The sequence below is a fragment of the Bos indicus x Bos taurus genome, chromosome X (genome assembly GCF_003369695.1).
Source record: "Bos indicus x Bos taurus breed Angus x Brahman F1 hybrid chromosome X, Bos_hybrid_MaternalHap_v2.0, whole genome shotgun sequence".
In the NCBI taxonomy this organism is placed as follows: domain Eukaryota; kingdom Metazoa; phylum Chordata; class Mammalia; order Artiodactyla; family Bovidae; genus Bos; species Bos indicus x Bos taurus.
The window spans coordinates 64,230,810-64,257,799 of record NC_040105.1 but is presented as its reverse complement, the minus strand read 5'-3'; the positions used below and the strand labels follow the sequence as shown (position 1 = coordinate 64,257,799).

General features: G+C 42.9%; 1 protein-coding gene across 7 annotated transcripts in view; it reads right to left on the bottom strand.

The window, feature by feature from the left end:
- DLG3 (discs large MAGUK scaffold protein 3) overlaps positions 1–26,990 on the bottom strand; it is a 53,886-nt gene that overhangs the window by 6,359 nt on the left and 20,537 nt on the right. For 3 of the 7 annotated variants that reach the window (XM_027533315.1, XM_027533321.1, XM_027533322.1), the window contains 5 exons: positions 18,467–18,581; positions 5,502–5,678; positions 5,203–5,278; positions 4,286–4,385; positions 669–710 (listed from right to left, as the gene is read on the bottom strand). In XM_027533315.1, the coding sequence (XP_027389116.1) occupies positions 669–710; positions 4,286–4,385; positions 5,203–5,278; positions 5,502–5,678; positions 18,467–18,581 (510 nt within the window). Of the gene's footprint in view, positions 1–668; positions 711–2,411; positions 2,458–4,285; positions 4,386–5,202; positions 5,279–5,501; positions 5,679–18,466; positions 18,582–26,990 lie in introns of all 7 variants that reach the window. The other 4 variants (XM_027533319.1, XM_027533316.1, XM_027533317.1 and 1 more) reach the window with 3 other exon arrangements.

The window sequence follows — 26,990 nt, the reverse complement described above, 5'->3', positions numbered from 1 at the left end:
CTCCGTCCATGGGATCTTCCAGGCAAGAGCACTGGAGTGGGCTGCCATTGCCTTCTCTGGGTACTATGTACTAGGAGGTCCCAAAGTGACTGGTAGCAGTGCTAGGGAAGGCAGCGATATTTGCATCAAGCCCTGGGATGCATTCTCAGGGCCTCTAGCTACAACTCCTAAAAGGCCAGTAGTCCCAAACTTCATGGGGTTTGAATTGTGGCTTCTCTGGCCTGGTCACAGGATTTCTGTAGGAAACCTGAGCTGTCACCTGGTCATTTAGCCCAGCAAAAAGGCAAAGATACCAAGCCTTCACCCAGGAGGTACTAGTGACCTGGAAAGGCAATTCAGGACAATATCCCCTAGGAGCCATTCTCCTTTTGGTCTCTGAGCAAATATGTGAACTGGCAGCACCTACAGCCCCAAGTGCCTACAGTAGGGATGCTCCTAAGTCAAGTCCTGGCCAGAAGTGCAGGGCATATATTCTCTCCTTTAATCCACAGCCTAAACCCCATCCCACAGGGACAAAATGGCCACAGCATTTCCAGGATCTCCAAGTGTACATGGCTAAAAGAAGCACTAGCCTCTGAACAGATATGGCAGCCATGCAATGCTGGAATGAGGATGGCTGGGACACGTGGTAGAGCTACATGCCATGGGGAAGAATGACACACACTTACTGGAACTGCTTTCGCTGTCACTGGTGTTGGATGTCACTCCCTCTGCAAGCCAACAAGAAAGAGACTCTGATTCAGAACACACCACTGAGAGGTCACACGCAGCACAAAACTCAAATGCTCCAAGAGCCGAATGCTGAGCTGCCAACCAAGTCAGGCCACGGGAGGCCTGCCACATCAGGCTACCAGCTGAGAGGTGCAGCTCCAATCCTGAGACCCTGGCCACCTCACACTTGTCCCCAGGGTGCTTTCAGTCTTCCAAGGCCCTCCATTATAGACTACCAGCTTCCATTCTCCATCTGAATCAAGAGAACTGACTTGGATGGTTTCCAAATCCTATCTCAGAATGCATCTCCCAATGCTGTCAATAGGAAAGGAAAGGCAGTGACAGTGGCAAAGAGGAGCCCAGTGAGCAGGCTGCTCTTGAATTTCCTCCCCAGATAGAACCCCTGAAGAACAGAATTGTGCGGTGTTTCAGGACTAGGGGGCTAAGCACTGGGCTGGATGAACAGTCACCAGGGAATGACATGTTGGCCATTTGGTGGAACCAACAGCCCTCCTGACATCGCTACCCGGAAGGAGGGCTTGGCCCCAGTGGTGAAAGGGGATGCTCCTCCATCCATGAAAAGACGAGAAAACAGAGACAACAAATGAAGAATACATGGAAGATAAGATGATCCTCTTGTCTCAGACTGTTGGGACCCACCCATATCTGAGTGGGCAGAGCAACTGTACTCACAGGAGGCACAAAGCACAGTTTGGCCCAAACAAAATGCACTACTCCCAAGATGACAGGCAAATGGAGATGAAACATGAACAAAACAAACCATGGAGTGAGGCATTGCTCGTTTCAGCCAAGATGACACTGTTCCAGACTGATATGCTGTGGCCCCCAGGAAAGACTGGCTGAGTCACCCATGCTAGCTCCTGAGTAACCCACAGAGGAAGCACCTTTACTCTCATGCCTTTATTATTCATGGAAGGAGAGTATCTGCTGAGAGAACCCGCCGGGCATGGCTGCATGTGTGCACACACGCACCTGTGTGCACAGCAGGGAGGATGAGGCCCTGTCATCTAGGTCCCTTCTTTTTTCAACTCTAAGATTATTTTCCAGAGGTGAGAGGATGGTCAGAGTTTTCTAAGCTAAAGCACTAAATATACATAGTCCATAAAACGCTCTTGAGATCCCCACCCACCCAGCCCCTTAGAGACGCTCTGGAGAGCCAGCCTGCACCATCTGCTGAGGGCCCTGAACCTGCTGGGACATTCCAGATGTTTGCTGGGTAAAGGGCTTCACAGCACTATCACCCCCTGTTTAGACAGACTAAAACAGCTAAATCTTAAGCCCAATCCTTTAGTGTTGTGTCACTGGGAGAAGATTACAGGGGGCACTGTTGAGGTACCCCTCACCTCAACAACAGGCTAGAGATGAGCTGAGTGGTCACCCCTGGAGAAGCACCTGCTGCCCCCCTCACTTGTAAGGTGGAATGCCAAGATAGCTCCACACCATTTCAAGGTACAAAAGGAAAAAACAGGGATGAATGACAGGCTTTTATTATGGTTGCAGGGATCCAGAGCAAAAGTGTGACACTCAGAGCCACTTCTACTTCCTCCTGTGGTGGCATCCATCCTCACAAACTCTCTCACTGCCGTCCCCTCCACCCAACCCCACGTCCCGTATAACCCCAACCCCAGCATCTCCACTCATGCCAGAAATACAGTTAACAGTATGTAAGTTTGACTTACTCAGGTTCTTTGCTCCATAATAATCGTCACTTAACCCAGGGAAGTCCTAATTTCACAGACAGCAGAACAAAGAGGGAGGGAGGGAAGAAGGGAGGGAGGGCAGGAAAGAATTGGGGAGAAGAAAGAAAATAGAGAAAAAAGACAAGGGGAAGGAAGAATACAGAGACAGGTGAGCATCAGTGACAGAGTATGAAATACCACGAAGACCTATAGCTACAGTGAGGTTAAGAACTTTGCTACAGGAAGAACGTCCCGGGTCAGATAAAATGCCTGGACTTCATGCTGCCCAATTTGCTGCCAGAAGGCCTCGGAGTGAATGACCTCTTTGAGGTGGTCTAGAGCCTACACGGGCTGACAAGACAGACAGGTGACTTACCAAGGCTTGGAGTACCTGCTTTGACTAAATTTGTAGTTACAGAGCCATTTCTGCTTTGCCCCTGAAATCATCATTTCCCTCTGAAGGTGAATGAAAAATCAAACATCTATGTGTGGTAGAGAGGCAGGTACCATAATCATCATCCCAAGGAGCTTCCCAATACTGACTTGCTCTGTCCAAACCCTTCAGGGAAAGCTTCATGCAGTCTGAGGTGTGGCCTTCCAAGCTGACATGAGTTGTGCAGACCACAGGGGATGAGCTCAGCTTCTGAAGAATAAGCACTAGGCAGTTTCAACTCTTACCCGACAGCCAGTTCCCTCCCCCATTCAGCTAGGCCACTCAACAGTGAACCCTCATAGGTTGGGCTCAGCGGGTAACTTTTGGAATCTGCACACACACACAACTGTGGCGCCCTCACCTCAGGCCTCTATCTCAGATGGCCTTCTTATTGAGCTCCCCAGGACTGTGAGCCCTAACCTCTATCGGGACAAGGGCACCCCTGTAATCTACCAGCTACCACCCCAGACCCACGTATCCCATGACCACGAGACACGCTGGCCTAGAAAAAGGACATTCCCTTCCAGAACTAGTTTCCTGCCATCCCAATAGCCCAGGACAGAGGTTTACAATTCACCATGAGCCACGTGAGAAACATTTCACCAGCCTGACCTGGTGTTTAAGGTTAGGGTGAGAGCAGTTAATTTCTGAGGCATATGGCAGAAAAAGAATATTTCTCAGCATTGCAAGTTAACTTAGCCCAGCTTTATGGCCTTTTCTACCAAACCAGTTTTGTGTTTCTTCAATAAACCTTTATTTGGACAATGCTAAGTAATTCCTGTTTGGTGTCAATTCCTTTTAGCACAAGGATTTTATTTTGAAAGGTGGCTCTGTAATCACTCTGGGAAGACAGTTGAGTCTGTTAGAGCCATGTGAACATTCTGTGTGCGTAGGCACATGCGTGTGATTCAAGAACTCGGCCCAACTCTGAGTGTCCAGATAAGAAAAGGCTCTTCTCTTGACACAGATGAGCAAAGATAAGGGAAAGAAAACACAAGCAAAAGAAGCCGGGAGAGCAACACTGAGTCCCTAGACTTAATTCTCTTGAAAAACCATTTTCTAAACTTGACACAGTAGCTGGTAACTGCTCATCAGCACCAGAGCAGAGCTCAGCCTGGCACTCCCAACACTAGTAGTGCCGGGACTTCCCACTGGGCCCCCCTGCAATCACTTCTACCTCAGAGCCTCCAACATCCTTTCAGAAGGAAGAGTTGGACAAAAAAGACCCAACGTCACCCTGTACAGACCAACTTCTACCCTGACTCTGCAAATACGCAGGTACACACACATAAAAACATGCATGCACACAATGGACGGATGGACATGCGTGTGTGCATATGCACACACACACACAAAACACACTTTCCCAGTCTTCAGTGCAACTGAGGCAGAGAGGGTGGGGCTGTGGGTGGTCTGCTCTCTGTTCCCTGCTGCTACTTACGTTCCTGTCCGCTGCTCTCCTGGGCCATGTTTTCTTTGCTCTTGTAAAATGGAAACTTTCGAGAGAGGCGGAAACTCTTTTTACGTTTCGTTTTGATCGACTGTGAAAGAACATGAAGATGGAGGGGAAGGACAGAAGAAAAAAAAAACAGAACAATGGATTTTAAAGCATGCAAGAAAAACTAAAATGGAGACAATGGTGAGCTAAATAAAAGACCACCTCTCACAAATGGAATCTATGAGATTAAATGAAAGTTGATGTAAGAGGAAAAATTATGTTTACAGAAAAATGTTGTAGGGATGTTAGAGGTTTCTACCTAATCCAGACTCACAGCACTCACTGGTACATCCTAAATGACAAAGGTCACTGTAGCCTCCTGGACTCATTCCCTAAGGTGCCACTGATAAACAAAGAGCCATCTACTCCATGTCTCTCTTCCCTCTACTGCTCCGGAAGTTCTTTGGCCTGCGAAGCTCACAGAAGAAAAGGGGTGAATGGATAGAGCCCTCATGCTTTGTTTGGTCTGGAGGGCGGTCGGAGCTCTGAGGCTGGCCTTCCTGGCTGGATGATGAAGCCAGGCTCTATTCAGGGTCCCCACAGCTCCAAAAGGGTCTACAGCCAGGGAGATACCCACAAATGGTTTCATATGCCCCAAGAAAGACAGCCTTCCAGACAGTGCAACTCCAATACATCTTTAGGAACCAGTTACCCAGCTGAGAGGAGTAACCCTGGCTGTAGAGTTTGGGTGCCCCCTTTCTCTGCTTTCTGAAAAGCAGTCAGTGTTCTGATAGGACACAGGCAGCACCCTGAAAAAGAGATATTCTTTTGTGCTCCCCAGTTCTCTTATCCACCAAACAGATTTCAAGTTTCTTATGCCTCTTTACATATGGCTGACTTCCTTGGGGATCCCCACTTACCCTGTTAGATTCAATCATCCCCGTCCTGGCATGAAACTTCACGGTTTTCAATCGAGCCCTTTCTTTCTTTTCCACCCTGTGTGGGAGTGAGAAAGAAGTCCTATTACTGCCAGTGCATGGTCTCAGCAGCCATCTTTGGTTCACTGAATCATAATCATGTCCTGAGCACCAATTCAACACCAAAAAGGAGTAATAATGCACATCCACTGCTTTCAAGCACTTACAGTATAATAGGTAAAAAAGAAATCAATACCAGGAAGAGGGTAAAGAAAGCGTCTCTCATGATCATAACAACTCACCTCTTCTTACTGGGGATCACACCGATTTGCTCACTTTCTCCATGTGGTGTCACCAGTCTCGCCTGCCACCACTCATCATCAGATGCATTAATGACGTGTAGAATGTCACCATAGGAGAAGCTGAGGCCTTGGCTTGGCAGGCAGCTGTCCCGAGTCCGGTCATAATCAAACAAGGCCCTGGAAACGAAGAGTGAAAGATGAAGTTGTTGCCTCAACCCTAGATGGATGGAAGGGTGGTGGAGGATGGTGGAGGAAGGCCAACCCAGAGTCAGCACAGACCCAGCAGCCTTATAGCAGACCGGAAGGAATCCTGTGGGAGACTGCATCCTTCTTTCAGTCTTGACAATGTAAATATTCTATTCTCCCAGCAAGTTACATAAGGGAAAAAACAAAAATCTTTCATGACTCCCATCTCCTCCCAGCTTCTGGACACAAAGTGAAAGTCCAAAGCAGAACACCCTTGCTAGTCTTCTCCCTCAGACACATCCTCCAGAAACAATTTAGCTCTGCCAATGGGCTGTCTCAGTTTATAACAAATCTTCAAAAACTACTTGAAAATAGGACATAAATGTTAACTACAATCCCAAGCGATGAATGGTAAATGATGAAGAAATACAAAAGTGAAAATGCCCTGGGTTCTGTAGCAACAAAGCTAAGGCTGATGTTGACCCACACAATGATAAACTTGACAGGGTCTGTATAAATAAGTCTCCCAATTCAGTTTCTTTCTCTCTCTCTCTCTCATGTATAGGAAAATGGAAGCTCGAGAGGAAGAATAATTTGACTGAGGTCACACACCAAACTAATCTGGGATAGAACCCAAGTCCTCTGACAAGACACGTGGAATAAAGATTAAATGGGAAGGTAGGAGAAGGTGGGAAGAGAGCTATACCATCTCTTGAAAAAAAAAGGTAAGAGACCAGCTAGGTTGTAAGTGAGTGTTATGGAAAACGAGCTTAGAAATAAAGATCTGGGGCAAATTTTGGAAGGCCTTGAACAGACCTGATCCAGTGACCTCTGAAGATCTGGGAGTAAGGAAGTGACACATCAAAAGAGCCTTAGAAACATTAATCTGACCTCATATATGATCAGATACTGGGAAAGGGGGTAGATTTGAAGGCAAACTTAAACCAAAGCTACAAGCTCAATCCTTCAGGACACACCGCTGACTCCTGCTCTGGAGAAGCTGGTACTTGACAGCAGAGCTCTCCTGCTCAGGGAACAAATCCATCTACATGAAAGTATCTACTTTTCTCCTCCTCTGGATCTCTCCTCATATGGAGTCACCACAAACAGGTGAGTGAGAAGTTTGTATTTTTCTACTTGCAATCTAGGCTGTCTTCATATTCTCTGTTAACACCTTTACACACACAGCCGAGCAGAGTTCCCAGAACTAGTTCCAAGACTTAAGACTTCTACCTGCAGTACGGTGGTATGTGGCTCAGCTGGAAGCTGCAAAGGAAAACATACTATTTCCCCCTGTGCAGGCCAGCCCAAATGAAATGGAGAAGGTTGTAAAACTGTGGAGTGTGAAATACTGTTGTTGCTGTTTAGTCACTAAGTCATGTCCAAATCTCTTGCATCCCCATGGACAGTAGCCCGCCAACTTCTTATGATGCAATCCTTAAGAAATCATTGTCAGATTATTTGAAAATGAAAATACCTGAACTTTGACAAAAGACCTTTGTGTGTGCATGCTCAGTCATGTCTGACTCTTTGCGACCCCATGGACTGTAGCCCACCAGGCTCCCCTGTCCATGAAATTTTCCAGGCAAGAATACTGGAGTGGGCTGCCATTCCCTTCTCCAGGGAATCTTCGTGGCTCAGGGATTGAACCCAGGTCTCCTGAATTGCAGGCAGATCCTTTACCACTGAGCCACCAGTGAAGCTCTCAGAAGACCTTTATCTCCCTCAATTTACACACTCAAAGCAATAAGGAGAGAGGCCAAGGTCAGCAGGTTAAGGAGGCACTCCATCCCTGAGGTTCTTTCTGGGCTTTGTGTGACAGAATCAAATCTGAATGCATTTACACTGCATTCGAAACTGAGTGTCCTAAAGCAAGGAAGGTATTCTGTCAGAGGTTCCTCTGAAGAGATGCAAGGTAAAGACCTTATCCTAAGTGACAATGAGAAACACTAAATGTCATTCTGAGCTTCAAAGACTAAAACAAATGTAGTAAGGAAAAGAACAGAGCTTGGATTCAGAACAAATCAGTTTGGAGAGGGAAAGATGTTTAAATGAGTTAGGAGAGATTAGGATGAGGTTCTAGAAGATTAGAGGGGAGAGTTTACCGGTTATAAGTTTAAAACATAAAAGGGACAATCCAATATATATTTTAGCACCTCACAGAACTATATTGATGTTTGGCAACAGCAGTAAGAAGCTGAAGTACATATGGTAAAGTGGACATAAACGTTTTGTGGATGAGGAATCCAATTATTGGTTATTGATTAAACATCTGAGATTTAAATAAAACTAAAAGGCCGGTTTACTTCTAAGATGAATTTCAGACACTTTACAATATTAAAACACATAACACAAGCTAAGTAAAAACCAAATAAGTACAGATCCAAGGCAACAAGAATGCCAGCAGTTCCCACTGCAGTGTCAGGAATGGAACTGTTTGACTTGTTTTTTAACCACAGGCATGTGTTCCTTTTACGACTTTCAAAAAATGTAAGTCAATTTTAAAAGGAACTGCTTTCAAATGTTTTAGGTGTTTCTTTTTCTTTTCTAACATATTTCTAAACAACTGCTTCTTCTTGTTTGTTTTGTTTTTTATATTTTAGGCATTATGTATTGGTTTTCTACAGCACTCACCCATCCTTTTTCCTCTGCTCTCCCAACTTAGTTACATCACATTTTTTTGGTTAAACAATATTTAATTTTACATCATGATGTAAGTGGTGTTCATAGATGACTACCCCTTTCCTATAAACTTTTTCTATTTTTTTTTTCCTGGTGGAAATAAATACCTGATTTTTTCATTTGACTACATTTCTACGTCTGTATTGTTTTGTAGCTGTTATTTAACACATAGAAAGCTATTTAGATTTACTATTTCTGTTACAATATTTGAAAGCAAGTTAAAATATTTGAAAGCAATTACCTTTGTGTAGCAAGAAAAGGGGTAAATAGGCAAGGGTTTTTTTGCATATGCTATTGTAATATTTGAGATTTTTAATTATCTATATACATTAATTTCATTAAAAATTAATATAAGCTCATTATAGAATATCTGAAAAATAGAAAGCCTAAAAAAAGAAAAATCACATTTAATGTATCTTAGAAGTAACTCTTCATACTGTTGTGGTATAATATTGTATAATAAACACACAAATCAAAAAACCACATATTTCACTAAGTTAAAAACATGCTATGCATACACTATTTTGCAACCTTAGTTATCACTTGAAATTGTTTCATTAATATTGGAAATATCATTGACTATTTTCCAAAACTAATATTTTAAATGATGATACAACAGCCTATTCTTAAGGATATCCATTAAGAAAATATTTATCACCATCTAACATGACCAGATACCACTCTTCTAGGCACTTTTAAAATAAGAGAAAAAAAAAGGCACAGGGCAGGGAGGAATCAATAAACCAAACATCTGACTTAGTCATTTACTTCAGATGAAGAACATGTTTGGCTCTAAGTTCCCTGGGAAACAAGGAAAAAAGTTAACTTCCCAATAAAATGTGGTACCTGCATTCTATCTCATAAATTTGTGAATGAGCAATACTGAACAACAGAATGGACAATGTCTTTTTTAAACCATGATTTTGTGAAAAACATAGCAGCACAATAATTGTATTTGAAATTCTGAACTACAATATCATTCTCAGTTGAGAATGTAAAAGGTGAATTAACAAGAATTTCCTTTTCTATCAATTGGAACTGCAAATGAGTACAGAGCTTTGTAGAACATCAAAGCCTCAAAGGTCATTTCATCCCACTTGCTATCTAAAAAAGAAAACCCCTTTGATATTCTCTAAATTTCTTTTCAGTGCAAGCATTTAATGAGTCTCAGTCTTTCCTAGGTCTTCTCTACCAGGCTAAACATTCAAAATTCCTTCAACAGTCCTTCCATTGTCGTGATCTTGCTTTGTTTTCCAAATCTCTTCCTGCTGAAATTTTGTTTGACTAAGAGCTGGAAAAGTTCCTCACAAACAATGAAAATCAGTCCCAGAGATGCACAGGGCCTCATCTAGAGTTGTTTGGTGGTCAACTCAGACCAGGGCTCTTAAATCTCAGAAAAATTCTGTGAGGTCTAAGTCAAGGTCACGTTTTTTAACAAGGAAAAAAAAGCTAACTGTCCACTTGGCTCTGTCTGGAAAATACCTTTCTTCCATTATTTACATACTCACTGACTTTAATTGGCAGCACTGTGTTTGATCGACGGGAGATGCAGAAGCAAATTCAGTCTTGGCCTTGTACTGTGTGTTATAGCGAGAGGCACAGGACAGGACAAACCAAGGCCTCCAAGTCTTTGGAGGAGCATAGGTCATATCGAGCTTGGGGAATCTATGAGGAAGTGCTGACTTTTGAACTGGGCCTCAACAGGGTTCAGATTTCAAAAGACAGCGGCGATAGGGAGAGGCCCTTCCGGTGAGACGGAACAGCATGAGCAGAGACTCAGAGGCAAGCAGCCCAGGATGTGTGCTGGGGTCACCAGTATCCACGTTTGGCCACATGGCAGGGCATTAGGGAGAGCAGCAGGCCAGGGCCTGCCTGTGGACAGCCTGGAGTCCAGCTAAGGAGTCTGGCATTCATTTAGGAGGCCTTGTGTGACTGACTTCATTGCCTCTGCTTTCTTTTTTTTTTTTAAGATCATTACTGGGCTAAATGGAAGGCAATTCACTAAAAGAACAGGCCTGAGTAGTAAAGTGAAACCACCTTTCAAATGACATACATTTCATGTAAAGGAAAAAGTATGTAAATTAGCCCTAGCCCTTAACAAACTTTGAAAAAATATCGACTACCTACCTAAGATCTTTAAGAAGCATGCTAAACTGTAGCCATCTAGCAGTAACAGTCTCTCTTATCAACAGCCTAGAAACATAAGGAAGTGACAGGGATTGGCACCTTGTTAGAAATGCTTCCGGTCAGGCTTGGTAAGAGGATCAAAGGGCACCTTTCTCTACAACAAGAATATATCCTCCTGCCTGCCCCTTTTTATCCTTAGGGCAAGCACTCGGGAAAATCAAATGCAATAACATACCACCCCCTTTAAATCAGACTAAACCACTGTTCCAGAGCCAAAAATCCTACACATGCAGAGCCCAGATGACACAGCAACCAACCTTTCCAACCTCTGACTCAAACCAAGGATGAGCAGGAAGGAAAATGCAACACCTATATATCTCTGGACACCGAAAGAAAGACCATAATTAATGATTCTGTCACCTTAGTCCCATCTCATGTGTGAGCTTATTGACAAGAGATTGTGCTGGGAGACTAGAAACCTCAGCAACTCCTTACCTTTTCTGGTCTAAATAAAAAGAATTTCATGGGGGTCTCCAAGTTAAGGACTGGTCAGGTCAGAAGGAAACACTACATCAGGAGAGAACAAAGCTTATGAAAATATTATCATCCACAGCCTAAGAACACAGCAAGTGGTCTACATAAAAGATTATTCTTCAGCCCTGGATATGTCCATGCACCTCAGTGAAGCAAAGGAGAGCCACTTGTCAAACATCACGGCCAGGCCAAAAAATACTGACTTGTCTTTCAGTTCAGTTCAGTTGCTCAGTCGTGTCCGACTCTTTGCGACCCCATGAATCGCAGCACGCCAGGCCTCCCTGTCCTGACTTGTCTTAAGAGCAGGTAAAGAGCATGTTCCAGGGAAAATGTGGCACATAAAAACAGAAAGCAGGCAATGAAGCCACCTTCTGGAACCACATCACACCAGCACAAAAAGCAGATGCTCATTTCCTAGGGTCTGCAGGTTGGAGTTCCCAAGCTAAGTTTCAGCACATCAGCTTTAAATGCCACTGCCTGTGACCCCATGGATTGTAGCCTGCCAGGCTCCTGTCCATGGGATTCTCCAGGCAAGAATACTGGAGTAGGTTGCCATTTCCTTCTCCAGGGGATCTTCCTGACCCCATGGGTTCACAAAGGGTCGGGCACGACTGATCAACTAAGCAGCAACAACAACAAGAGCTGCCTACAGGGATGATACATGCGCTCTGGGGGACTTTGCCTAATCTTCCTCTCAGCTGGGACCTCACTGCCAAGAGGGAAAGCAGGAACATAATCAGCTCAAAGTAAACAGATTACTAGGCCCAAAGTCTCTGCAGTTTAGGTCCTAAATTTTAAACTTTGGGTCTGAAAGATCCAGAAAAAGCAAAAGCATCTGGCCCAGTCGCCCCTGTGTTGGGGAATAGGAATGCAAAGAAAATGACAGGAAACTGGTCAGGCAGGTTTCTCAGAGCAAACAACAGCACTTCAGCCTCAAAGGCAAGTAGCTGCTTCCGTGTGCTCACCTAGTAGTGTGACCACCTCTCTGCCTTTGGCTCCAGCCATCTGCCTGGCCTGGGAGGCTCTGCATGTCCCCTTGAAGTTCCCAAGCTAAGTTTCAGCACATCAGCTTTAAATGCCACTGTGTTTCCTAAGGAGAAAGCATCGTCAAAGGTCTTGAAATATATGTTGTTTTAAGTGGTGATCTTTCAAATAGTATCCCCTAAGAGATGCCCACTAACTTCCCTGGAAGTTCAGTGGTACAGAATCTGCTGCCAATGCAGGCAGCTCCTCCCAGGCATAACCCAAGTCCCACCCTTGTCTGTGACTGTGCCCACTCCAAATTTCCTTCTTCCAAATTCGTATTATGTATTTAGCAGTGATCTTTCTTAATATTTTCTGTTTACTGCTGTTTCATTCTTGTAGTTTTTTAATCTCTCATATTATATCCCTTTGGGGGATATAAACCATCAGCCCTTTGAGGACTAAGGCCATGTATGATATTTGTGAATGGCGATTAGACCAAGTTGGGGTAGGGAGCACAGAATACCCTCCCAGTTACCACCCCACAACAGGTTCTTCCATGAAAGTGAAAGTGTTAGTCACTCAGTCGTGTCCAACTCTTTCTGACCCCATGGACTGCAGCCCACCAGGCTTCTCTGTCCATGGAATTCTCCAGGCAAGAATACTGGACTGGGTTGCCATTTCCTTCTCCAGGGCATCTTCCCCACTCAGGGACTGAACCCAGTCTCCCACATTGCAGACACAGTCTTTACCATCTGAGCCACTTGGGAAGCCCCATGTTCTTCCATAGTATTGATATATCCCTCCCATACCAGTTGGGAGATTCTGCTTTCTTCCTCTGGTCAGTGTTATGGGCTGAATATTTGGGTGCCCCACTTCCAAGTTCATATGTTGAAGCCCTAACCCCTAATGTGATGGTGACTGGAGTTGGGGCCTTTGGGAGGTAACTAGGTTTAGATGAGGTCATGAGGGAGGGATCCTCATCCTAACATTACTGCCTTTATGAGAAGAAGAAGACAGGAGAGACCTGGATCTCTCCTCAGAACACACTCAGGAAAGGCCATGTGAGGACACAGCAAGAAGGTGGGGCGAGTGGGGGGCTCACCAGAACCTGAATTTGCCAGAACCTAGAACTTGGGACTTTTCAGCTCCAGAACTGTGAGAAATATATGGTTGTTGTTCAAGCTACTCAAGCCTACGGTATTTTGTAGTAGTTGCCCAAGGTACCTGAGACAGAAAGTACCTGATAAATGGCACATATTACTTAAAAGTTGAGCAGCCCCTCCCTTGCCTGGTCCATCTAAAGGATACACAGAGAGCTATGCAGCGGCAGTAATTCATCATCCCTTGATCTTAGAGTGAGAGTCAAAGTTTCTAGCAGCTTCTGAAGAGCAACTCAAAACCCCAAACTTGAGTACTTAAGTAGACACAAGATGGGCCATCACAAGAGGAGCGAATGCAACTGGCAGCCAGTCAGGAGTCCCTGGCACATCTCGAAGAAGGGAACATGGAGAACAGGGAAGGACACTGTTCTCCTCAGCCCACTTCAGGGTCTCAGGCCTTAGAATGCAATTATGAAGTTAGAGAAGCATTCACAGGTTCATGATGTGTAAATATTCAGGGTTCATAGCACCTGTTGGATCAGCTGAGGTGATGATGTGTCTAGGACTGGTGTCTGGGGTATACGACAGGCAATTCCAGAATCACTGATACATGAAACTGTCCCATCTTCTGGTAGCCCCCAACACTATATAAATTCTTGTTGCTTTTTAAGATGCAGATTATCATCACTTCCAATTGCATCAGATAGTGAAGCCTGTCAATATTATACCTTGTTGGCATCTTAATCCACAACTGAAACTCATTAATGAGCAAGACAAAGTTGGACCCCCTCAAGCATAATCCTGGGCTAAGCACAGAGTAGCGTAACAAATGCTTGTTAACAAGAAGGAGCGTCTTCCAGCTTTCTTTGATGACTCTCACACTGTTTCTTGAATCAGGACTACAGATAGGGCATGATTTCCTTCCGAGAGGGGGAAGAAGGCTGGGATGGCAGATGGCCAGCCAGAAGGCCAGGACTCCCAAAATGCCTGATGCCGTCCAGTGGCTGCATAAGAATGTAGCCAGGTTAACAGGAACAGACTTTCAAAAACTATTTCCACAAATGTACTATCAAACCTCTTGGTAATCTTTGGAGGACAAGGTCTTTTGCTTATTTATGAAATTAATTAATTAAATATGAACATAGAACTTGGAGGTCTCTGGAACACTGAACTTCCCTGTGTCTTTTTACTACCTTCACATCAGAACAGCTTGAGTTAAACCTGACCTGGTCACCCTGACCCTGAGCAAAAGGCTGGAGAAGCATATTTCTATGGACTTTTCCAGGATGGAAGGCAAATGAACCAGAAGAGCAGAGGCCCCAGACTGGGCACAAAGAGGGCCTCTGTTCACCCTGTCTATACTATTTAAGAGATGTTTTTAGTATGGTGAAGGGTGGGAAAGGCCTTTCCATTAAGTCACTAGTGACTTTAAAACCAAGTCTCATTTTCCAAGCACTGTTATCTGTCCTTTCTCCTGCTGACTTGCTCCACAAATCTCATTTCCCCTGTCATCGGTGCAGTTGTAGCTCCCTAGGGCTTCACCTGCTACAGCCTTGGTGCAGCTGCAAGAGAGTGGTATTTGCTTCAAAATAGTTTTGCAAGCCCATGCACATGAGAGGAGGATAGAGACTCGGGGGAAGGGAAGGGAGGAGGCTCATGTCAGAAGGGGAAGCAATAGAGAATAGAATTAGAGGTGAAACTCCCATGAAAAGGGTTCCTTACTTTAACCACCTGCTGCACACTATCTTCTGTGTGGATGGTAGGCTGCTGGAGGGCAGGAACCACTTCTCCTGCTTCCTTGACTCTACCCCCTCAACCACACTTAATTTCTCAACCCTGTGCTTTACTGCTTTGCATATAGCAGGAGTTAAAGTAAGCATTATGCTCAGTTTTCAAGTGAAACAGAAATAAACGTCTATTGTGACAAATAAGTCATCATTCCTAAGTATTATGATTACTTGTTAAAAATAATTTCCCCAAAGCTGGTGAATCCAAACTGATAGGAGAGGAGCCTAGGAATCTGTATGTTTATTAGCATGCCAGCTGATTCCTATCAGTAAGTTTGGGAACTGCTGAGAGAACCATATTCTGGTCAGAACAACCAGGTTCAAATTCCAGTTTTGGAACTTCTCAGCCATCTAACTGGAGTTTCAGTTTTCTTACCTGCAGAATGAGAACAATACCTACTGTGTAGCATTATTAAAAGAGACTAACAGAGGTCCCAATGCAGAGCACGTATTCCCTAAATGTTTGTTCCCCTTCATCCTGAAGACACTGGGAACTACTGAAAGCCTCTGAGCAGATCATTAGCTTCAACATGCTCTGCAACCCCAGACAAATGGCTGCCCAGCCTCTTTCATAACACCTCCAGTGACAAAGGATCATATTTACTATCTCCAAAAGCAGTCTATTCCATTTTCAGACAGTTTTAATCATTAGCTCTTTCTTCCTTATGTAGAACTGAGATCTGCCTTGGGTGACAGAACAAATCCAATCCCTTTTCCACATGATAGGGTGATGCAATTAATTAAGATAAGGACAGTGAGGAGGAGTAGGTGTGTGTATGTGGAGGGGAGGGGTCCATTTGGAACACACTGCTTGTTTGAAGCACTGGGAGGGCAGCACCAGGCACATGTCCAGCAAGTGGTTGATATGCAGGTCTGGAGTTCAGATTCAGTAAAGGGATCAGAGTTGTCATTTACATGATGAAAGAATTTGAAGCTGTGAAAATAAATGACACTGCTATCTGTGGGGCAGAGCTAATTAAAGGTATTGAAGAATGGTCAGCAAGGTAGAAAGAGAGCCTTTAAAGAAGAAAACTGGTAAATTCATGAAAAGTACTGTGGTGAAGAGGTCAGACCAATGGCAGAGAATCATTGAACCAGTCACCCCAAAAGAGTTGGGCTTCTGCCCCTCCAGAGTCTTCTGGAGTTGCTTGGGACCACACCATCATGCTGAAAAGCAAATGCACACTTCCTTTCCTACTGAGAGACAATTTGAAGAAGTAGCAGCAGCAAGTACAGACGACTGCAACATTTTCCAGCCTGGATGCTAAGACTGATTTCTCCAAATAAGGCTTCTATGCTTCTATCTTTGGAGAAACACTGCTTAGTATAGTCCCTCCTGGAGATTAAAGAACAGTAAAGAACCCTATCTCCCTCTGTTTAATCCTGCATTTGCCCAACTTACTGAACCACTGATTTTTCACACAATACTTAACATCTTGAGGAACCAGTGTTTCCTGGCACATAATTTGGCAAATCTGGTCAGCAGAAGAGAGACAAGACAATAGTTTACAGGACTGTTGGTATCGAGGGAAATTTTTTTTCTTTTCAAAAATGGAAGGAACTTGAATATGTTTAAATGCTGAACAAAAGGAAGCCACTGTCAAGTTAAAAAAAAAAAAAGGCCAAAAACAGGCACTAGAGTGAGCCAGGCTCCAAGCTTTGGTAGAGGGTTAGCTTAGCGAAATACCTTAGCTCACTACTCTGACCATAAAATATTATTTCCCTTGATGAATTCTAGTGATTACAAATGTTCACTATTCTAAACCATATTTACTTTCCTCTGAGGATACAGATGTTATCTAGATAAGGTTAAGAGCAGATGATATAAACTGTATAAACTGCTTCACTAGAAACAGAGTGCAGCCTCCACCCTTCTCCCCAGAGTCAGACAGAATGTGTCCCTTGCTAGGACCAGAGAAGGGTGTTCCAGGTCTTGTAGGTCGGGAGCTGATGCCCCACTCCCCCTGCCCAGGCAAGGACAGCTCTAGCGCAGGACAGGCAGAGAGGGGAAATCTAAAAATAAAGCTCTCCAAAGAAACCGTCTTGCCTAAAGAGCAGCTTCCCACGCACACTGGAGTGCCACATCTGCGGGGGCTGGAAGCACAGGAATGGAACAATTCTGACCAAGTCACATAAGTATTACCCTTTTGAGGGAGGCAACAGCACATATGAATCCCCCCATTGGCACCCCAATGTCTAGGCTGCAGACCCAGAACAAGGGCTGAATGACAGAAAACAGGAGACTGAAAAGACCACCAGTGAGTAGCCCAGCCTTCCTCCCGCTCTCCTCTCTTCACAGCAAACGTGAAGAAAGCTGCTCTCAACACAGAGGGAATCAAGCTGAGGGTTCATTCTAGAAAAGAACCATGAAGGAGTCTAGTGGGCTTGAGGCTCAAATCTGGACTCCCTTGGCTCTTCTCCCCGCAGGAGGGTCAGGGACTAGCAACTGAGGAAAAAGAAAATCAAGCACCGAGAGAAAAACTGCAATTAGCATTTACATCGGTTGGCTATCGTCATCTCAAACCCCAAGGACAAAACAGATGTCACGTTGCCAGGCAACTAGCAACTGTGTAGCCTCCCTTCCACGCCCCCAACCTGGTATCAGAGACCACTAGAAAAAGTTCAACCCAAGAGTTTGATACAAGCATTAAAACACAGACACACACAAACATACACAGACACATACAAACACACAGACATACACAAACACACAAGCCTCAGAGGACACACACACACACACACCTCAGAGGAGTAATCCTGCTTCTTTCTCTGAGGATTCTACCCTTGGAGAGATACAATGTACTTACCCCAGACTGTTGGAGTTTTGCCAAGAAGCCCAAGCAGGAAGAAGAAAACTATCACTAATTCTAGGAGTCCATAGTGTTCATTTAGCAATCTAACACTCCAAGGTTTGTACTTTGACCTGACAAAGTATTATTATGTGCCTCAAGGGTCACAAGCTCAACCTTGGGCAGTATCTCTGAAAAGCTTTAGCAGCAATCCAACGCTATATATCCTTTCCACCCGCCCTTCCTGTGGAAGGTACATCATCCCATCCTATGTTCCATGACTCATTTACAGCAGACCAGTGCAGCAGGGAGTGAGCAAACACAACTTAAAACAAACAAAACAGAATGTAGCAACCTGTCAGTTCTTTGGTCTCTTAAAAGAGACCCTGTACCAGAACACAGTGATAGCTGATATGTTCGGATACAAAGTCTGATGTCTATTATGCATATGTGGAAGTGGGAATGCCAAGTTTCCCCTCAAATCACAGATTGTGAGCAAAGTACTTTGAACATTTGAGTGCTATTTGAATGCTGACTAGCAACAGTCTTTTACAATTAGAGAGTACACTGAAAATTTCCCATACTGAGTCATTCAGGAGTGAAAATGAAGAAGCCAGCTCACAAAAGGGAGGAGATACTGACCATAAAGTACACAACCTGAGCACACAGTGCAAAGTGTTGTTTTAGTACTGGGAGTACACACTCCCTATCCCACTAGTTAAACAAGAAGGGCTGGGTTGGCACGGAGCTTCCCTCATGCCACACAAAGCCTAGTGTTCCAAAGTGAGACTTACCTCACATACAAGGACCTCTTCTCACTTGTTCGCAGGGACCCAGACCCAGAGCTCATGCTGCTGTTCATCATCTGTTCTCGCAAGTCATGGATCTTCGATTCAAAGCGACTGTACTCTGTCAGGGAGACAAGGGAAAGGACAGGAAAAAAATGAACCCAAGGAGCTGCACTGAGCCTATCTGCCAGCGGCCAAAAGGCCAAGAGGACCCTTGGCTTCAAAGCAGCCAGAGCCAGCCCAGTCAATCTTTGCTTTGATAAGCAGAGTACCTCTGGCAAGCACAGAAAGACAGATTTCTCTCCACCCCCAGAGTGAAAGAATGAAAGAATACACCTGAAAAAATAGTAACTTTTGGACAAATCGAATGGAAAAAGCTTACTGATCTTAAAAAATAACTGGAAAGAGGTCCCAGAGCAGCCTTCATAAATCTTTAGAGCAGACACTGAGACCCAAGGAGAGCAGATGGGAAAGGAGACTTTCCCGAAAAGTGGATTGCAGAGAACAGATGGCCCTGAGATGCAGGGTGGAAGGGCAGGAAAAGACCTGAGGCCATTATATGATTATTAGGCAAAGAAGATGATCTGTTTCTAGGTGACTTTTTTTTGAGGGGGGAGAATGGAATGCAGTACAAAGGTAAAAACAAACCTCACAATCAGAAAAGGAGATCACAAAGGTCTCCTGAATTATTTCCCTCTTAACAAGCAGGGTCTTTGGCTTCAGTAACAATTGAACAAACATCACAATAAAAATTCTCCCAAACCCAGAAGTCTGCTGATATATCTCTCCTCCAAAATCATCTAGTCAGTAGGATCATAAGTCTGTGACCAACTATGTAGCCCACTGACACCATCACATAGCCTGAAAAAGCCTCATCATTCTGGAATGGTGACTCCAAGTTTATATCCAATTTAAGAAAACCTGACAAAGGAAAATGAACTCTATCCATACAACTACTATAAAAGGCTTTTTATAGGGTTACTTTACTGTGGCATTCTCTTAGTACATCTCAAATGTGATATTCACATTTACCACACACATACAGACACACACACTCAAACACACACCTCACACATTTTTCAGGTCTATGATCGCCACATAAAACGGGATATCTCTAAGGCACAGACTGTGAAAATGATAGAAAAGAGGCATACTTCATTATGAGAAGCTGATTTTAAAGGAAGTCAATACTAGAGGGTTGAAGGTTTATACTAGGGGGTTGAAGGTTGGGAACTGCTTTAAAAAAACAACCACATTTCCAGGGGGAAAAAATTCCACAAAAGCATTTTCATTCACCACAGAGGGCTGGCAAGAAGCATCCCCATCTAGTCTGTACGACTCTACAGGCAGAAAACAGAACACCTGTTCCAACACCTGACACTCCCCCTCCCCTCAGCAAAGCAACCTGACCTTCAGTTGGGTATAAAGGGAAACAGTAAAAAGCCTAAAGGGGAGAGAATAGAGTTCTAGCTCAAACAAATCTCCTCTTCCCAACCAACTTTCTTTTTGTTCACTCTGGTACCAGTGAAGCCAACTGGTTAAATTTGTGTGCTCTTTCATTCATCACGCACTGGTGTTATGGTGATTTGTCCTCATTACTTACTCCCATCCCTGAAATCCTGCAGGAAGCAGTTAAGTCACTGACTCACCCATTAAATGTTGGGGGGAAAGAAGAGAGACAGCAGCTGGACAATGTCCCTGTTCTGAGGGTTACAAGGCAACACATCAATATCAATGAGGTGTCCCAATTTAAAGGTAGAGGGCGGTGAGCAATCTGTCATAGCAGCCCTGGACAGCAGCAGGGCTATCTACCTCCAGAGCCGCCCAGGCACGGGTCCCACCCTAAGGCTCAGCCCTCCAGCCCAACCCTCTCTAGTTGGCTCTTTCTGGCCCTCCTCCCCACTCACCGGCTGAGAGAAGACCAGGTGAAACAAAGATATTTCTGACCAAGCAGCCCTTTCTTGCACAAGATAAGTAAAAGGCAGAAATATGCATTGAATGCAGGAAAAAACACCCAATCTATCTTTAAGCTGTTTTCCCCTCTCCCAACTTGTTTATATATTCTCTTCTTTGGAATTGCTTGCCCATTGAACTCCAACTTAGCAGCAGGTCATGGCAGTTGCTTAGTAATTACATTTCTTTAAAAACCCTTTAAAAAACAACCACCAAACCACCATTTCCTCAAGCTCCTAATCCAAGGTTGATAACACTGGGCCAGAGGGCCCACTTAAAATAGACTATAGAAAGAGAACAAAGCTATTGCTTTAAGGAAGTCATTTTCTGTTTTCTACATGCTACTAAGCTTTCAAATCTATTAAACAGTGTTTTATTCACTTTTCCCCATTCAGATGATCCCCTTAGAGTTCTAGCTGCTCACGGGCCTCTGGCTTTTATTTGCAGAGTTATCTAATGTCCAGTAGGCACAGAATAGCCTCTGAATAAATGATTGTTGGGTAAACGAGAAGCAAATTAGAAAACTGTGCCCAAGTCGATGCTTCTGTTCTCAAACTAATAAACCTAATAGTTTATTTAACTGATGGCTGTCAGCTTCACTGAGGGCTTGGAAAGGTAGTTAAGAGGTATTCCCATTTACTTTTGTTCCCAAGGTTTACTGTTGAAAGCAAATGGAGTATATATTTTTTAAACACCTTTTTGAGATACCAATAACCCACAGTGGGCATCTGATTAGCAAACTTGGTTTATAACAAAGAGAAAATAATTTTAACAAAAAGCTGTTTAGAATAGTCTTTAGATAGATAGTACCTCATCTTAATATTAGAGGCATCATTTCCCAAGAACAAAAGCTTCACCTAAACAGTATCTGAATTCTAAGACCTCACAATTTGCCAAGGCCTCACTTCCCCTTCCACTCAAAACAAACCTGTTGCTGGAAGGCATATCCTAGGCCTAAGTCATTGCCTTAGAAGCCCACCAGACCAGCATCTATAACCCAAACGTCCTACTTCAAACAGGCTATTTTAAAGAATATTTATTACTAAAATCTTAAGTCTACTAAACTGTGTTATATTTATTTTTTCCCATTCAGATGAACCCAACTATTTGTGATCCACAAAAGACATCCACAGTGAGTCATTGCTCCCTCATTCTCTTTACTAATCACAGAGAGAAAAGGAGGTGGGAGTAAGGAGGACAGTCAGACATCATTCCCCAAACAGGGTTCCTCACTGACCACCTGGGGGCCCTCTGGAAAAACCAGGATCTTGGACCCTCGCCCGTGACACACGGACTCAGAACTTACTGAGTAGGCCCAAGAATCTGTACTTTTGACAAGTATAAAGGTGATTCTGATGCCAAATAAAGTTTGAAACTGCTGGTCTCGATTACAAAATTGAATTTTGTTAGTTCAGGGAAAAGATAAGGTAAGTATTCTGTAGCCAGTCTCAAAAAGAAGGTAAGACAAGAGGGTTGGAAAGCTTTCATAAAAAAAGAAATGGTAATATAATTGCAAATTCCATGGGAAAATGCTAAAGAGGCCTCTGTCCAATGTGCCTGCAAAGAAAGCTAATGAGTTTACACTTTTTAAAATTATAAAAGTAGCATATGATTAAAAAAAATTCTTTTTCTTTGGACATTCCTCTATCATTTCCCCATCCCAGTGCCCAGAAGCAACTAGTTAGGATTTTTAGTATGTATCCTTCCAGACTTATTTTCTGTATATATCATTTATATACATTAACAACTCACAAAGATTCACATGCTTTTTTCATTCTCTGATGTCATGGCAACCTATACTGACATGAATCATGATCTACCTCATTCTTTATAATAGCTGCATAGTATTGCATATTATGGACAGATCATAATTTATTCAGTCATATCCCAACTGACATATATTTAAATTGTTGATTTTTTACATTACAATCAGTGCTGCTCTGTGTATTTGTATGAGCATTTCTATAGCATAGATTCCTTGAACTGAAACTGTAGGGTCAAATTACATGCACATGAAAAAATTTGATTGGCACTACTAAACTGAACCCCAACATTCTGAAACCCTTCTAACTGGAAGTAAGGATAAACTGCTATTCTAAAGCTTCCAGCAGCTTTTCTGATCCTGAAGAAATAGAACTTACCTTTAAGGACAGAGTGATCTTTCGTTTTGGGAGAAAAAACTTTAATAAGCATTTAGGTTATGTGAAAGTAAAGCCAAAACTGCATTCTGGAATAGACAAAAAGGAACCTCAAATGTTCTCTCTGCATAATCACAGGAAAGGTTTACCGATGGGTGGAATTGCTGATTTAAAGGGATTGTCCTAGTACCTATATGACATTCTATCTACCTCTAGAAATACCCACTTTTAGTTTTGACCACTTTGCATCCACCTACTTGATAATTTCAAGCCAAATCTCCCTGGTACTGGAAACAACAGCCCCCTTTCCCCTGTGCACAACCAGTGTTTCCTCAAGTTTTGCTGATGTTCTTCCTAACTGCCTCCTCAATCCATCTCTTTCTTTCTAATTTCCACTGTCATTGCCTTTTTGTTTTCTCATTAATATTTCATCTCTTGCCTGGATTTAGGTCATATAGTTACCTCCTCTCTGAACCACTGCTGTATTGCTCTAGCTGGTAGTCTGCCCCCAGGCTCTCCAAATTCCAGTCCAGTTTAAGATTCTTATTTGAAAAGCCTTCCTAAAACTCCAACTTGGAGCCCCTCATCCAAGTATCTATAATAATTCAGTAGCAACTAAATCTCAACTAAAATGTCAAAGACTGCTAAAACCATCATCCTATCACTTTTAGCTGATCTAGCCCATGTGTCATCAGACAGATCATCCTCTTTTAAAAACATTTTATTTTTTTTAATTGGTGGAAAATTGCTTTACAATTTTGTGTTGGTTTCTGGCATACAATAACAGAATCCTCTTTTGAGTTAACCTGCCTGCAACTCTTGAACACAATTTGTTCATTCCTAGCTATTACTCCCTTGTCCTGAAATTTTCCTCCCTGCCTGACACTGAATATCCTTTATGTTGTTCACCACCCTGAAGTTTTATTCATTCATTTATTTATCCAAATATTAACTAAATGTCTACTGTGTGCCAGGCATTATGAGAGCTGATGGGAATATAAAGGTAATCAAATGGTTCCTAGAAATTACAATAATGAAAGAAACAACTATTTAATTACAACTTTAGTTATGATTGTGAGACTAACAGGGTGACCCAACCTACTGAGTGGGGGATAGCAGGGTGTTAACTAAGGTTTCCATGAGGAAGTGACATTTAAGTTGAGTCTTTAAGGATGAAGAGTTAGCCAGGGGAAGAGGGATAGATAAAGCATTCCAGATAGAAGAAACAAAATATGTGGGGGTAAAAAATATCTGGATCACAGGGAAGTAAGGAGATACTGGCAGATCAGACTAGGAAGGCAGACTGAGGTCAGATTATACATGACCTTGTGGATTTCTGCATCCATCCTAAGAGTAACAGGAAGAAGTCACTGAAAGATTTTAAGTAAAGGAATGACATGAACATGTGTGTATGTATATCACTTTGGCTGTCATGGGGAGAATAAGCGTGGTGCCTCACATGTAGATGTAAGTTTCTTCAGAGCAGAGAACCATGCTTTCTCTTCTTGTCTAGCACCTACAGCCTGGGGGTGGGCAGCCTGCTTTACAGCATCCAAACCAGCTAGCTCCCAGTCTCTGCTCAAATACATCCAATGTTGGGAAGCTCTCTATTATTTCATCATTAGACATTATTCAAGAGAAAATTGTTAGATTGAGGGCCATCTCTTTTGTTAGCTGGTCCTATTCTGGTGTCTAAAACAGCATAAACATGAGAGATTCTCTTCTGTATAACTGTACGAAGGAACAATTTAAAGAAAATCAAAGAGCTTGGAAAGCCTGGAACAGGTTCCAAGACTACTGAACAAGACTGAATAGAATGTAGAGTGTGAACAGGGGAAGGGGAAGTGATGGAAGGTTGGGGGCCAAATTATAATAGTTTGAGTAAGGGCTTTTCTTACTAGGCTTTGGGAACCACTGTTAAGTGTTTAAATAGGAAAGTAATACAATTAGAACTAGGTTTGGGGGAAGATTATTCTGAGAACATAATATAGAAAGGAAAACAGGGACAAAGGCAACAGAGACCAAGAACCTGTTCTACTAGTACAGAGAGTGACTTCAAAGGCTTGACATAGTGTGGGGGCAACTGAGGATAGAAAGAGAGGCAAGAATCAAGAAATATGCTGGCGCCAGAGGAGAGAAATTTTGACATCTGATTGGATGTAGAATGAGAAAGGATCAAAGGCAGCTTCTGAGTTGTTTCCTAAAAGACCAGGAAAAGGTGGGATAATATCAGCCATAATAGAGAACGGCCATCATGTCCTCAAAATAAGTTCTCTCTTTTCCAGGCTAAATATTGTTACTTCCTTAAACATTCTTCATCTAACATGGTTTCCAGGCTTTCCACTACCTCTCCCTTTTTAAAATCTAGTGCCCAGAATTTGTGGTGTCATTTCCTTTTTAAACTATAAGCTCCTTGATGTGTTTTTTGTTTCCTTCTCAAAGTTTAGCATAGCAATTAGCACCCTTGTTGAGTCAACAACCTTTAATGAATGTGTAAACTTGCTATAAAGATCTGACAGGACAAACCTGGACACCGTAATTCTCAAATTCTGGCTCCTCAGGAACTAATGTATGGAAAAAGAACACAAAACTTTCTCCTTCCACTCACCCCAAAAGGGTAAAAACTGAACAAAACTGTAAACCACTTCTGCAAAACACTAACATATCAGAGCTTTCAAGACCTACTTAATAGCCTAATACAGCATCAAAGAGGACTGAAACTACAATGTTCACTACTATGAAATGGACACATAACCAGGCCTCCAAAGCCATCTCCCCTCTAAGACTCTGATCTCAAATGCATCTACCTTCCTAATGACAGAAAAATTGTCTTCTTGGTATTAGAAATGACACTTGTCAGTAATTTGGAAACGCTGAAAGGGGCTCAGTTCCTCAAACTATAGAAAACTTATTTGGTTCTATTTGATTATGGGTAGGAAAATGTTGTAGAGACAAGAAACAAATAGAAGCAACAAAGAGTACTTAGTCTGCATGCAGCACTGACTACCTATGGTGTGAACGAAGATATAAAAGGTAAATGCTCCAAAATAAAATAAAAGCCATGCCTACCAAATTCAGAAATGACAATGAAGGTGGGGAAACAACTGGATGACAGACTTCAGACACACAGACTGTGACAGGCAGGAACAATGGAAAGACGCAAATACAAATAAAATGAAAAAGAGAAATGTAACTTGCTGACCTTAAGTTCCCACACAAATACTGAGTAAAAGACAGGGCTGAGTAGCAGCACAGTGTCTTGGTTTGCTATCATCACAAAATAAGTCAATAGTTGCCCAAAGACTCATTTGTTCCTAAGGAAGTGAAGGTGTTCAAATCTCAAATTCACACAGCCCTCATTTGCCATTGCTGAGCTGCCCTGAGCTCAGAGGAATCATGTGAGGGAGTCACAAATTCTGATGAGTATGAAGTGTTTTAGGTTTCCACAGTTGCCTGTGGAATGCAAACCCTCAGGATTTGTATGAATTACAAGCAGCAGTACCAACAACATAGTTCATGTTTTCAAAAGAAATGAATGGAGCCAAAAGTAAAATAAGCCCAATAAAGAAGATACCTTTTATATGTCAGTGTGGAGATAAGCATATGAATCGTCAAAAAGCACATTTCTTAGAATCACAAACTTGTCTCTATAAAATAATATGAAGCCTATTACTTGGGTTAGTTTCCAATTATGGAGCCTACTATTTAAAATATCTGACATCTTTAAAACTAAACCATTTCTCAGGTCCCTTCTGATTTTGACATAATTATGATTTTAAAATCAAATCAATGCGGTCTATAAGAAATCAAACCTAAGACTAGTCTAATTAAAATTTTTAACATGATCTACAAGAAGGAAATCTTCACATCTGCAAATAATTCTACATTCTTTGGGTCAAAAAATACCAATGTAAGGAGTATAAATTGAAACAAAAAGAATTTAAGGCTATATGAGAGGGCAGAAAAGTGGCAAACAGGTCTCCATATGGGCAAATGGTGCTTGAAGAAAATTTCAGCTCTACTTTTAGAACAATGGGCTCAGAACTATGACTAACCCAGGACAGAAACTTCAGTGTCATTGTATTTTGGTCCCTCCACTGTCACAATGCTTCCTCAGCCATACACACACATTACCAGAGTTCTGGACAGCATCCTGATACTGGGAATCCAACAGAAAACAAGACAATCCATATCAGCATGCCATAAAAAATTCCAGATTATTCCTACTGACTGGATGTTTCTGTCCCCTAACGAGCTTAGTGAGGATGCAGGAAGGGCACTGAGCAAAAGCACTGTACTATATAAGGTGCCATGACATTCAGCCACCTGGTCTGAAACGAGTAGCATAAAAATGCTTTGATCTTATATCAAGCTAAGAAAAAGTTTTTCATAGGACCTAGCCACTGGCTCTTCTCACCCTATACTGAATCACCAAACAG